Source organism: Thunnus maccoyii, chromosome 2, assembly GCF_910596095.1.
Source record: "Thunnus maccoyii chromosome 2, fThuMac1.1, whole genome shotgun sequence".
In the NCBI taxonomy this organism is placed as follows: domain Eukaryota; kingdom Metazoa; phylum Chordata; class Actinopteri; order Scombriformes; family Scombridae; genus Thunnus; species Thunnus maccoyii.
Window position 1 is genome coordinate 36,328,260 of NC_056534.1, and position 12,353 is coordinate 36,340,612.

A 12,353-nucleotide genomic window follows, 5' to 3' on the forward strand; every position below is an offset into this window, starting at 1 on the left:
TGAAATGAATAGCACAATGGAGTGACTCATTGGTTTCTTCTTATGTATAAAGTGAGGAGAATTTGCTTTTCTGTTTTCTCAACTGTTTTGACACCTAATCCACAGCAGCAGATAATAGCTACTTTGGCTTGCTAGGTAGCTCATAATGGTCGGTTTTTGTTGTTGTTTTATGAGTATCAGAGGTATGAACAAGCTGAATAAAGACCCCTGGCAGCCTTAACAGTTTAAGCTAATGTATTGCATTGTAGGGGTTTAACGTTATTTTACTTTAATTTAGTCAGGTGCACCGTTTAATAAGCTCCAATTTGACATTCATCATGTGACATTTTAGCATTGCCCTTTTCCTCTTTCGATTCGTTTCAACCAACGTAACAGAGTTTCAACCAGAATAAAAAAGAGTAATGTTAGCCTGATTCCAGGCTTTTTTCAAACACTTAGAGGAAAATAAAATGCCTTTTGTTACGGCTTGTGAAAAACAATAGAGGTAAGTTACTGGCTAACGTCAAGCTTTAAAGGGAAGAGCTAGCACTAATAGCTAGCAGAATGAAGAAACAGTATCAGGATTTGAAGTTATTAACGCTGTTTGCTGTAGCTAATTACACAACTGAGCCCTCGAATTCAATACTTACCAGGCGTCCTGAGACATTATGATAAAAGTTAGCTTTGAAGACAGAAATCCACTTAGTTTGAACCATCCGGTAGTAATCACCAGCAAACTGTTTCTTGTTTGGGTGTGACGTCACTACGGCGCACCACGAGGAACAACTTACATCAGGACCGCTGGTTTCAGTTTGGCGGTAACGCAGAAGAACAACAGGCAACTGAAAAGGCGCTTTTCATACAAGGGTACAGACAAATTGATCATTTTGTAAATATACATGACTTTTAGTCATGTTTGTCATGTTTGTGCCCAGTGATATCCACCAAATGGAGGTCGAGAGGTAGGTGAATAATTGTAAATGGCTTTACAAGACATAGCAAACTTTCACAAAAGCACGCAATGTATTTGTAACAACTAGGGGCAATTACACGTGATCAATTAATTAAACATTTGATAGTCCAAAATACAGTAGCCTTAGCACAACTTACCAGTAATGGAAGACAATATTGCCAAAAGCAACATTTAGGTCTCAAAACAGTAATAGTTTTAAGAATACCATAAGATGATCCTTGTTCTATTGCAGGCCAATTCAAAAGGATAACTGTATCACAATATTTCAATAAATTGAATTGTATTTTATATTGAATTTTGAATATTGAATTGTATTCTCTCTGAATAAATAGCTGTGTTTTAATATTTTTTCATTTTTTTTACATTATACTCAAAGTACAAATAAGAATCTTGATCGACCCAGCCTTCATGGAAATTGACATGGAAAAAAACAAAACAAAAGCATGCCCATAATACTACAAATCTTCACTCATGAGGCTAAAGAATGTGTTTTTCAGCTCCATTACATGTGGAGCCCACATATGAGATAAGTATTTGTAGAGGTGTAATGTTTCATAACCAAACAATGGTTGTGTTTAGATCAAAACACATATCTGTTGTGTAGAACAATAACTTTGGAAGACTTCTCAGAATTTGCCCATTTGACCTGTTGATGCAACGCATGAAGGAGTTTCTGAGAAAGACAAACATCTACTGCATAATTACTCTCCTATTTCTGATGACCTTATTCTGAATGATAGATGTTTTGATAGGTTTACCTGTAAAAACATTTTACAATTTTATGTAAAGTAAAAAAGTATATGTTCATACTTGTGAATTGTAATAGGAATTACATGGTACACCATGTATGTAACTCCTAACAGTGACATACAGGGTATTCAGCAGCATTATTTAAAGGACGCTTGGACACTAGGTACCCGTGTTTTGTCATGTGATGTGGAAATTTTTAGCACTTGTCTTTTGGTTTTGAGTCTGGTGTCATTGTGGATGCTATTCAAAGAGTGAATCACTTACTTCTGAGAAGGAGACGCTGTGTGTTGACATGATATGGAGTTCAAAGAAGAAAATCAGTGGAACTTTTCACTTTCAGTGCCTGAAATCACCACAAACAAACCATACCACTATGCTTGTTTCACATGTCCCCGCCCACAGGCTTATATAAAGCCCACATCCTCAGAACCTGTAGCTAGTAACAGGAGACACTCGAGTTTCCAGCCTGAATTTCTTCGAAGAAAAAGGGACTTGAGATGATTCATGTTTCAAGAACGCCGGAGTTCTCCAATTGTGGAAACATGAATTCAGTCTCAATGCACACATCCTCTGACCAAGACCAGAGCTCTATGGCAGGAGACAGAGGCAGGCAGAGGTCTCAGTCCTATTATAACACAGAGGATAAAAAGAATTGTGGTCTGCAGACACAAACAGAGGAAACCCATCTGAGACCTCGCTCCAGGTATGTCATTAATTCTTTTACTGATTAGACATGTGCATTTGGATTTTGTGTAATTGATTTGGCAAAATTTGGATGGCAGACAAACAATTCACTACACGGAAAAGGTTGTCAAAAGGGTCATGATTATTACTGAATATATAATTAATACAGTGGTCTGCTCTCTAGGTCTTTTTACAGTTACGAGACGTCAGACCTTTGCTCGGAATATGTCATGGGAAACTTTAACAGGTCCAGTCCACTGAGACAGAGGGCAAGCTCCCTACTGCAGTATCATGTGAACAAAAAGGAGAAAAGAGAAGGGGATGGGGGTGGTGTTCGAATCTCCCACAAGAAGTCCAAGTCTAAGCCAAGCAAGCACTCACCTTCAAGAGAACTTCATGGTACTGAAATAATATTCTGTAATAGCATGTAGATATTAGATTGATTTTTGAAAATTTGAAAAAAAAAGCAATGTTTATTTATTTATGTAAATTTTATTTAGGCAGTAAAGGCAGCCTCAAGTCAGTGTCCATGATGACCATCTCTGAGTCAGACAACTGGGAGATTTGCGCCAACTCTGGGATGAAGTATGGACAGTTTGTGGACTGGGAGAAAATTGATCCTGAAGCTGCAGGGAGATACCAGCATATCCTGAAGAGTACGCACCAGGAGCTGAAAACTATGGGCCGACAGGGATTCTGGGCCATGCCCCATACGCTGAGGGCAAAAGCATACTACCACATCATCCACGGCATTAATTCCAGGTTAACACTGTCTTGCTGAATATCATGCATTCAAATTTGAAAATTGTCTTTTCCATGATGAAGACAAGCATACATGTGCGAAAATAGTGCGTATATTTTAATAGACAAAGGTATGAATGTGGACTGTTCTTAAATCTGCAGCGGGTCTGTCATACCGGACAGAGACGTCTACTGCAAACTGGCGAAGAAGCACTTCGGAGAACAAAAACTCAGCACCCACCCAGTCCCGGAGTACATGGAGGCTGGAGAAATACCCAGGTAATTTTATGGGACCGTAGCAGGACTCCATACATCACATCAGCTTATATCTATTTGATTGATTTGTACTTTGAAGGCTCAAGCTACATGGAAGAGTTTTTGGATTTTTGGAAAATCTCTAGTCTAATGTGATGTGTAATTAAGCAAACAATATGCATGTATAGCACGTACCTTTATAGTGAAGTCACTAAAAATAGTCCACCAGCAGTGATGGATTTTTTTAAATAGGGAATCCCATGACAAAACTAGCCAGAGCAATACTTCAAGTATTGAGTTGTGTCCATTGATTTGCCACCAATTGCCATACCTGCTTTGCTCTTCTCTGTATTCCCAATTCGTAACAGTGTGATCAGACATAACCATGTATACATTTACTGGATGGGACTGAATGAGTTGTTGCTTGTTCTTCTCTTATCCAGATACTGCCTCAACAAAACTGGCCTGAACTCTGTTAAAAAGATCCTTCTTTGCCTCGGCAAACACTTCCCAGACATGAACTTCTGCCCCATCCTTCCCGCCTTGGTCGCCCTCATTTTGCACTTCAGCCAGGATGAAGCTGAATGTTTCTACAGTGTATCCCAACTGATTTCCTACAACGACCCCAACAAGCGTTACATCGACCAGACCTTCCTGACCTACCGCGCTTCGTGTATGACCTTCGGAGATCTCGCCAACAAGTGTTGCCGAGGCATCCGTAAGCTGATTGCCAGCTCTCACCAGAACCTTTTTGAGTTTTACTCTGACTGGATCATGTGGATCTTTGCTGAGCTTCCATTCACATATGCCATTAGAGTGCTGGATGTTTACCTGTTGGAGGGCTTCAAGGTTCTCTACAGGTTTGTTGCTGCTGCATTTTCACACAAAAACAAAAACCCTAAACCAAAATATGTGATTTCTCATTACTTCTGAAAAATTCATATGAAGGCTAAAAATATTTTAAAATGCTTCTTTGTAGGGTGGCATTGGCTTTGCTCAGCCTCTACAAAGTATCTGTGTCGTCTCGAGTTGCAGACGTGGAGGACTTCAGAACGGATATGAAAAGGTTCGTGCAGAATGTCGCTCGCCACTGCACAGCCGAGAATCTTCTGGAAAGGGCCTTCATGATTCCGATGGCCACAAGGAGAGAGCTCAACCTCCTCTTCAATGCCAATAAAGACTCCCTCATGCAAAAAGGCGTCAGCGTCCACCAGAAGAGGTGGGTGAAAACAGAAATTTAAAGAAATAAAGAAAAATATATAATAGATATAGAAAAAGACAATAGAAATAGAAAAAGAAAAAACAGCCAGTAAGCTTTAAAGTAATTATGTTGGGCTTTTCATGAAGTTTATTTATCTTATTTCAATGTCATATTCTCACCATCGCTATGTTTATGTTACTAAAGGCAGTCAGTCGATTCAGTGGACTTCAACAACTTCAGCTCCAGTGTTGTGACAGGGACGGAGATGAGAGTCGTCTGGGCCTGGATACCTGAGCGCTTCGCCCTTTTCAGTCCCATCAGGCTGTTTAGTATAGCTGAACATGGAAGGAGTCTTGCTTCGTAAGTAAACTTTGTTTAATGTGTTAAACCAGCTGAGAGACCACCTGTCACACTGAGAGTTAATGAGCTATTGATGTTTCTTTCATAAATTAAAAAAAAGTCTTCATATTTTTTATTTTACCTGTTCATACATGCATTATTAAATGAGGCCAGGTCATTATGGATCAATAACTGCTGAACACCACGTCCCAGCAGGGAAAAACTTACGTAACAGAAAGAGGCAGCGTGTTTTCACTATAAACATGTTTGCTTTGAGTGTGACAGTCAAGTGACTTACAGTCCAGAAGCAAACATTTTTCTATGATGAAAATTAACTCAACTTGAAACTTTTAATTCCTTACTAACATTTTTTTTTACTGACTTTTATTGATTTTATAGCATGCTATTAAGCAATACTCCATAGAAAGTGATAATTTCATTTCTTTTCATCTCATCTTAATAAGATACAATGTTTTCTCCTCAAATAGAGGTATTGCTTCATCTGTAGTATATTCATTTAAAGGCTTGGTTTACTTATAAGTTACACTTTTTTCTCATTTCTCTTTATAGATTCTATTCCCAGATGGAGGGACACGAACCAGCAGTCTTGATTATCAAAACTGCAGATGAAGAGGTGACATGAGAAAACATATTGAATCTGATCATTTCTCTACTTACAGTCATGTGATTTCCATTTGGTTTAACCTAAAATTAAAACCTAGGATACCTTAATGATACTAATGATGATAATTAGTTTATGGAATAAATGTTGTATGGTACTGATTAGTATTTCTTTCTCAGGTCTTCGGTGCCTTCCTGTCAACAGATGTGATTGAAAGAAGAAAGCATGACTGTGAGGAACTTACATATTTTGGAACTGGGGAATGCTTTGTTTTCACGGTGAGACCATGTCCGGCCTTCTTTTGCAAATATCCAACTCTAATTTGTCATATTCAGCATTAAGTCAGTCGATTTTGTGTCAACTTCATATATACATGTACATAAATGTGTCAAACAATAAATAAAATGACTCTTTCAGCTTCGTCCCAGCATGGAGCGCTACCAGCAGGCTATGGTCAACATCATGACGAGGAGAGCTTCCCCTCAGCAGGGTCGAGTCAGCGGCGGTGCCCCCTCCCAGGTGTCTAATAATGGGAGCTCCCTCATCACCTCCACCGCGGTCAACGTCACCACGACCCTGACATGTCCTGCTGGGACCCCCCAGGACCCCAGCTACCTGACAATCCCCTTCACTGCCCCGTCAGAGAAACCCATGAATGCCAAAGACCCAAAGAGAGCCAAGGAACAAGAAGCATCCATGTTCATAGCAGGAAGTTTCAATCAGCTCGTTATCGGTATGTCAAGTGAACATATTAAAAGAATAGAATTTTAGGGGAAAAAATAGTAATGTCAAGACATGAATTGTTGAAAATATCTATGTAATGCTGATGTGTACTTCTCTCAGGTGGCGACGGGGGGCATGCTCTCTGCCTACAGGAAGACCTAGAGGGAGGATACACAGAGTCTTGTGACACATTCAAGAGCAACCCACTCTGCAAGAGACATTTCAAGATCCAGTCCCTGGAAGTGTGGGGCATCCAGAACTCTATTTCCTTTTCTCACTGCTTTAAGTAAAATAACGGAAGAGTAAAACAGAGAGCAGCTTTATAACTTTGTGTCCTTATGTTGATGATCTTTCCTTGGACTTGATTTGTATGTAACTTTCAAATTTTTATTGTGTAAGTTCATATGTATACACACATTATGGAGAAAGATTTTACTTGACTTGTCTACATAACAAGTTTATTTGTATGGCCTCATATCACATATCTTACTAAACTTTACAAGCTCACATAAACAATGCCCCTACCTACCCTGTCAGGCAACTCTACTGATTATACTGTAACTGTAATTGTGCTGTGTGGACAGATAATCTGTTGTAATAGACAGTACTTTTTTAGGATGTGTATGTCTACTTCTACATGTTTTTTACCGGGGTCTTTTGGGCCATCTGCAAAAATAATTAAGACCTCATCTTCTTGCACTAAACACACGATAAATCTCAGTGAGGAAAGAGCAGAGCTTGCTAATTACCAACACTGACGTGCCTCCTGAACTCTCACCTTCTCAAGTTGGGGGTCAATCCTATAATACAAAGAAGAGAGAGAAGAGCAATGGGAAGCTCTTACACTGGTTTTAGATAACTAGCAGCAGCAGATATTAACATATTGTCTTTTATAAGAAAAAATGGTATGGTGAAGTTAAGTTTTTAAATGATTTGTGTTCTATGAATTATACTGTTGTATTATTATTATTTTGCAGTTTATCTGCATTTGATAAACAATTAAACTTCAGGCACTTTTTACTGTGATGAACAGTTGTTTGTCTAATAAATTATTCAGATATGTGATTTATTGTGACCTTTTTTTCAGAAGCAAGTGAGTTTCAGACTGAAAATATATTGCTATTGTAAAACTAGATCTTAACGCTCCCTAACTTCAAAATCTAAAAATTGTAAATACATATAGGCTACTACTAATAACTTAAGGCGTGTATCCGCGTGTGCGCGCATGCTTTACAGCTTTTGTACAGTAAGTGTACATAGGCAAATCACAATGTGACCCAAATTAGATACCTTTTCACTAGCAGCATGGGCTCGTCGGGTGAAGTAAATAAAAATAAATGGCGACCATTCGAGGTCCAAGGTTTAAGAAACCATTGCTGCTTTCTAGTGCTGGTGGAACTATTGGAAGTCTGTCATAGAAGCTCATCTGAACTGGAAAACATGATTTTTGTGATAACAGACGATAAAGCGTTTAGTACAGACAATAGACACGATCTCAGCAACAAAAATACCAGCAGGCCTGGACACCACTGTAAGTTGGTGTATGATTTGGAAGTGTCAACTAGTCCTCTATAGTCATTGTTGAACTCGGTTGATACCGTTTTCTTCTGAGTAAAAAGGAAATTGTACATAAGGCGTACGTTCTTCCTATCTTTCTATACCACGACACAGAGCAGATAAGTGCCAATAAAATATAATAGCCTAACCAAAAACAAGTTTCTGTCTAGATTTCAAACACCGAAATTACGTGGAGCATTTGAATGCATCATGCAAAGGAACGCGTACCGACTCGAGAATATCGTATCTTGTTTAGCAAGCTGCGGTTAGCTATCTTTAAAGGTAACGCAGCTGAAGTTAAAAACGACGCGGACAGAAGATGTGACAACCTTCGGTGTAAAGGATTATTAGAGAGGTGGGAGTGAATCTTAGTTTATATGCTCAACTGAATCTCATACTGCGACAGCCGTAGCGTTAGCTAAGTTAGCTACCTAGTTAGCTCTTTTTGTGTTTCGTGTCTCAAACAGCTAACGTTACTTACATTCCATTTTTAGAGTCTCATCAGTAATACAGTAGTTAACGTTAATAATATATTCGTCAGGGTTCCTCAGCGATTATATATGGTTTAGTTACGTTTAACTCAACTCAAAAATAGTATGCTCTCCATGCCCATGATCAAATGTACCCCCATAATAAACAGCGTATGCTCTTATCTGAATAAGGCACTTTCCAATTCGGGATACAGTCTGTAACGTTAGCTCAAGTATCGTCTAGTGAAGTAACATTTTCAACGTTTAGCGTTGTTTGGGCCATTATTCCCTCATCCTCTTCGTCGTAAGTAATAGACCTTGCTGGTGATGTGCAGCTTGATCCCACGACAATCACAATTACACAGCTGTTTGGTGGATTGTTTTCATAGTAGCTATCTAAAGTGGAGATGCCACTAGATTTAAGCACAACCCGCAATGGGCCTTTGTGACTGTTTCACCTTGTGAGAGAGATGTAGGGTTAATTGTTAAAGAGCATCACCACATCTCTTTATACCTGGTAAAATCTCCAGGTGATATCTCATTCATATCATTGTCATTAAAAGTCTTGAACTCATAACACACTGCATCTAAACAGTAGAGGCGTATATAATAGATGCATAACATAATCGAAGTTAACTTCAAGATAGAGCTGGCTGACTGTGTGAGAGAACAGCTGGATCTCTCTGCTTCATTATGTTATTCCCTGTCATCCTTATCATCCGACACAGCACATTCCCCATTGTTAGCAGTAAGAAAAAACCAGACAAACATAGGAGACAGTCAAATATTCCGAATACCAGACTTATCAATGAATGATGAGAATTACCATCGTACCAAAATAACTAAACCCAGCAATGCAAAACATGCTCTAATGTTACAGTCAAACCAGGTCAAGTCAAGTTTTATTTGCATAGCCGATGCCATGTATCAGCTCTTTGGGTCTTATGGCAGAAATATGACAAGCTTAGTACCCTTTAATCTATTATACATGCCTTTAAAAGACCATCACTGAAACACTGTTGTAAAACAATAACATGATTTTCACTTGTGCTGTGTGTGTTTGTGTGTTTTATGTCATTATTGTAGGCTGCAGTCATGGGCCCAGATGCTGCATCTGTCCCTAAAACAGAGTCTTCAGAGGAGAGTAAGTGTTGATGCTTCTTTCTATTTTAGAATATAGGTCAACATTTTAGTAACACGTTATTTATCTTTTCCTGCCTTATAAAGCTATTTATGTATATCGTAGGGGTTAGGCAATTGATACAACCAAAACATCTAAAATATATAATAATAGTAAGATCCCAGAAATCATTTGAGTTTCCTCTGTGTGTTCAGTTCATTTTAGTTACTATGCCTTTGTTCCTCAGGTGCAGGAGAAGTCACTGTGAAGGTCATATCAGAATCAGATTCCAATGATGCCTCAGCTGCCACTGAGCCAGAGAACTTCAACCCGCCAGAGATCAACCTATCAGACAAGTGTTACCCTTGCTCCGTATGTGGCAAGATATTTGACAGACCGTCGAAGCTAGAGAGGCATAAACCCGTACACACGAGGAAGCCTAAGAGTCTTCACGAGTGTCAACATTGCGAGAAGAGTTTTACACAACTGGAGAAGCTGATCCGACACCAGAATAGCCACAGTAGGACTAACAAGCACCCCTGTCCCGACTGTGGAAAGGTGTTCAACAGGCCTTCGAAGCTGGAGAGGCACAAACACACACACGCAAAGAAACCGAAGGTGCCTCATCAGTGTTCCTACTGCATGAAGACGTTCAGTAAACTTAACAAACTTGTCCGTCATGAGCGAATGCACACAGGGGAGAAGCCTTTCACTTGCTCGGTGTGCGGAAAAGGATTCTCCGAGTCGGGTCACTGTAAAGCACATGAAAAGACGCACGAGGAACAGCCGGAAAAACCTCACTGCTGCATGGATTGCGGTATGTCTTTCTTCAAGGCCTCAGAGCTCCGCCGCCACTTCCGCTCCCACACGGGAGAGAAACCTTTCAGATGCGCCTTGTGCGAGAGCTGCTTTTCCCGCTCCGAAGGACTTAAAAGACACATGAGGAGCCACACGGGGGAAAGACCGTACATATGCATCATCTGCAGCAAAGGATTTTATTCCCGTCAGGATTTGAATATTCACGGCTTGACCCACTCGGGAGAGAAACCGCATCTTTGCCCCGTGTGTGGCAAAGGCTTCTCGCAGCTGGGAAACATGAAAGAACACGAGCAAAACGTTCATATTAAGTCCGAGAAATATATTTGCAACGAATGCGGGGCGACCTTCACGCGGTACAAGTCGCTGACGAAGCATCAGCGGACGCACACGGGAGAAAGACCCTATCTGTGCCTCACCTGCGGTCGCAGGTTCTCGTGGAGCCATTCTCTAAGCAGACACCGGAGGACACACGCTCACAGACAGATGTCAGTGGACACGTCTGAAGATATGTTAAGTTTAGAAGGACCCTCTGAGAATCCCAGCAGTTGAAAGTAGAAGTGAAATCCGTGTGAGGAGGACATTTCAACTCTAAGCAATTTCTTTCGGTGCCACAGTCAAGCTATATACTAATCTGTGGTGCACTGAGAAGTGATTTTGAAGCTGTGTGACTATTCACCTTGCTGTGTGATATGTTCATTTCATGTTAAAATCAGTTTGAAATTCTTAGTACAGGGCTTTTTTTACTCCCAATATTGCAGTTAAAATGTGCCTAAATATGGTATGTTTTGTCATTTGGGTGAACTATTTGAACTATTACACTACAGTATGTGGGGGCAGCTCTGTTCACATCTTTCATGACAGATTTGGACTTGCCTTTAGATAGACTGGAAGGATATTTCATATCATGGAATTGATTCCTGTTTATTAACCAAAAAAAATCTGCCACAACCAAAGTAGAGTCAGGGCGCCGAAAGGCCTGAAACTCTTTATCTGACATGCAACCAAACTCATACGAGTCTCTGCAACTGTATGATTAATGGAGATGCCAGAATCTGAGTACATGTCTGTTTTCCATTAGTGATGAATCTGATGTAATCTGCTACCTCACTATAACAGCACCGTAGAAGGCAAACAAAGAGTAACCAGCAACAAACTAGGTGCATGGTGAGTAGTTCAGTCATTTTCTTACGAGAAAAGTCGATCAAACTAAATTTGACTTCCTTTTTTTAAAAAATGATGTTAGCCAATTTCCAATAATAAACAGTTACATGCCAAAAAATAGGCCATTTTTATACTCTTATATCAAATTATTCTTTTATTCTTAAACTTTTACAGAACACTAAATGCTATTCTAAATCAGAGCAGAAATTCTCTGTGCAGCTGTTTTGCCTCTCACCACTAATTGGAAACACCTGCTGTGAGATCACTGATTACAGTGTGGCCAGAAGTGCAAGAACTTGAAAGTTTTAACAGTGAACTGAAGTGAATGAAGTGGTTTGAACCATATAGTGCAACAGCAGTTTTCCTCTGATATGAGTTGTATAAATGAATATGAAAACTTTTTTTCTTTTTATTCGAATTGGATTTTATATTGAGATGTAAAGCATATTTAATGTGTTGTTATGTAATCCACCGATTGCCATTGTGAGACTATCCACATACATGTGTCAATAAACCGATAGTTTGCATTGTGCTGATGTTCACTGTATAGTAACAACAAGCACAATGGGCCCCCTGCAGTCTTAAAGAAATATTCAAGTTAACGTGCTCAAATGTATTTTCTGTTGTACTGAAAAAGATGTGAATCGAACATTGATGTAAGAAAGTCTTTGAAAAGCTATTTTATACAAAATACAGCCACCATTAAACTGTCTTCATATAAAAGCTGAGATTTCTTTATTGTGTATGACGTTTATCATTGTGCATCAAAAAGTTCTGTTATTCGTTTTTACAGAAAAATATTCGATACCCGATTCGTCCCTTAACAGCACCTAATTAGCTATTTTAAAATCGCCATTAATGTACCCATTTATCTTTTGGTTTTTATGTGCCATCTGGATTATGGCAATTTCCGACAGGACTTGAAGGCAGCACGGGGATTTCGCCAACCAATGGCAGTA

At 39.5% G+C, this 12,353-nt stretch overlaps 3 protein-coding genes across 5 annotated transcripts in view; 2 read left to right on the forward strand and 1 right to left on the reverse strand.

Annotated features, from left to right (window-relative positions):
- Positions 1-738, reverse strand: part of stx8 (syntaxin 8) — a 40,995-nt gene extending 40,257 nt beyond the window's left edge. Inside the window, exon 1 of the mRNA XM_042396624.1 lies at positions 630-738. Within this exon, the coding sequence (XP_042252558.1) occupies positions 630-646 (17 nt within the window). The 5' untranslated portion in view covers positions 647-738. The remainder of the gene's footprint in view (positions 1-629) is intronic.
- Positions 739-803: 65 nt separating this feature from the next.
- LOC121886523 (TBC1 domain family member 24-like) lies at positions 804-6,992 on the forward strand. 3 transcript variants are annotated; one of them, XM_042396582.1, is made up of 12 exons: positions 804-846; positions 2,105-2,405; positions 2,571-2,785; positions 2,887-3,148; positions 3,290-3,406; positions 3,826-4,242; positions 4,362-4,601; positions 4,788-4,943; positions 5,493-5,556; positions 5,724-5,822; positions 5,962-6,277; positions 6,388-6,992. In XM_042396582.1, the coding sequence occupies exons 2-12, from the start codon at positions 2,200-2,202 to the stop codon at positions 6,555-6,557; spliced, it is 2,262 nt and encodes a 753-aa protein (XP_042252516.1). In that variant the 5' UTR covers positions 804-846; positions 2,105-2,199; the 3' UTR covers positions 6,558-6,992. The 3 variants fall into 3 exon arrangements, with proteins under 3 accessions (XP_042252516.1, XP_042252506.1, XP_042252524.1); XM_042396572.1 differs by lacking the exon at positions 804-846 and adding an exon at positions 864-941; XM_042396590.1 differs by lacking the exon at positions 804-846 and adding an exon at positions 864-941 and having other exon boundaries at positions 2,634-2,785.
- A 1,015-nt stretch (positions 6,993-8,007) lies between these two features.
- LOC121886546 (zinc finger protein 568-like) lies at positions 8,008-12,129 on the forward strand. Its single transcript, XM_042396612.1, has 3 exons — positions 8,008-8,179; positions 9,381-9,438; positions 9,662-12,129. The coding sequence occupies exons 2-3, from the start codon at positions 9,390-9,392 to the stop codon at positions 10,780-10,782; spliced, it is 1,170 nt and encodes a 389-aa protein (XP_042252546.1). The 5' UTR covers positions 8,008-8,179; positions 9,381-9,389; the 3' UTR covers positions 10,783-12,129.
- Positions 12,130-12,353: the final 224 nt, after the last annotated feature.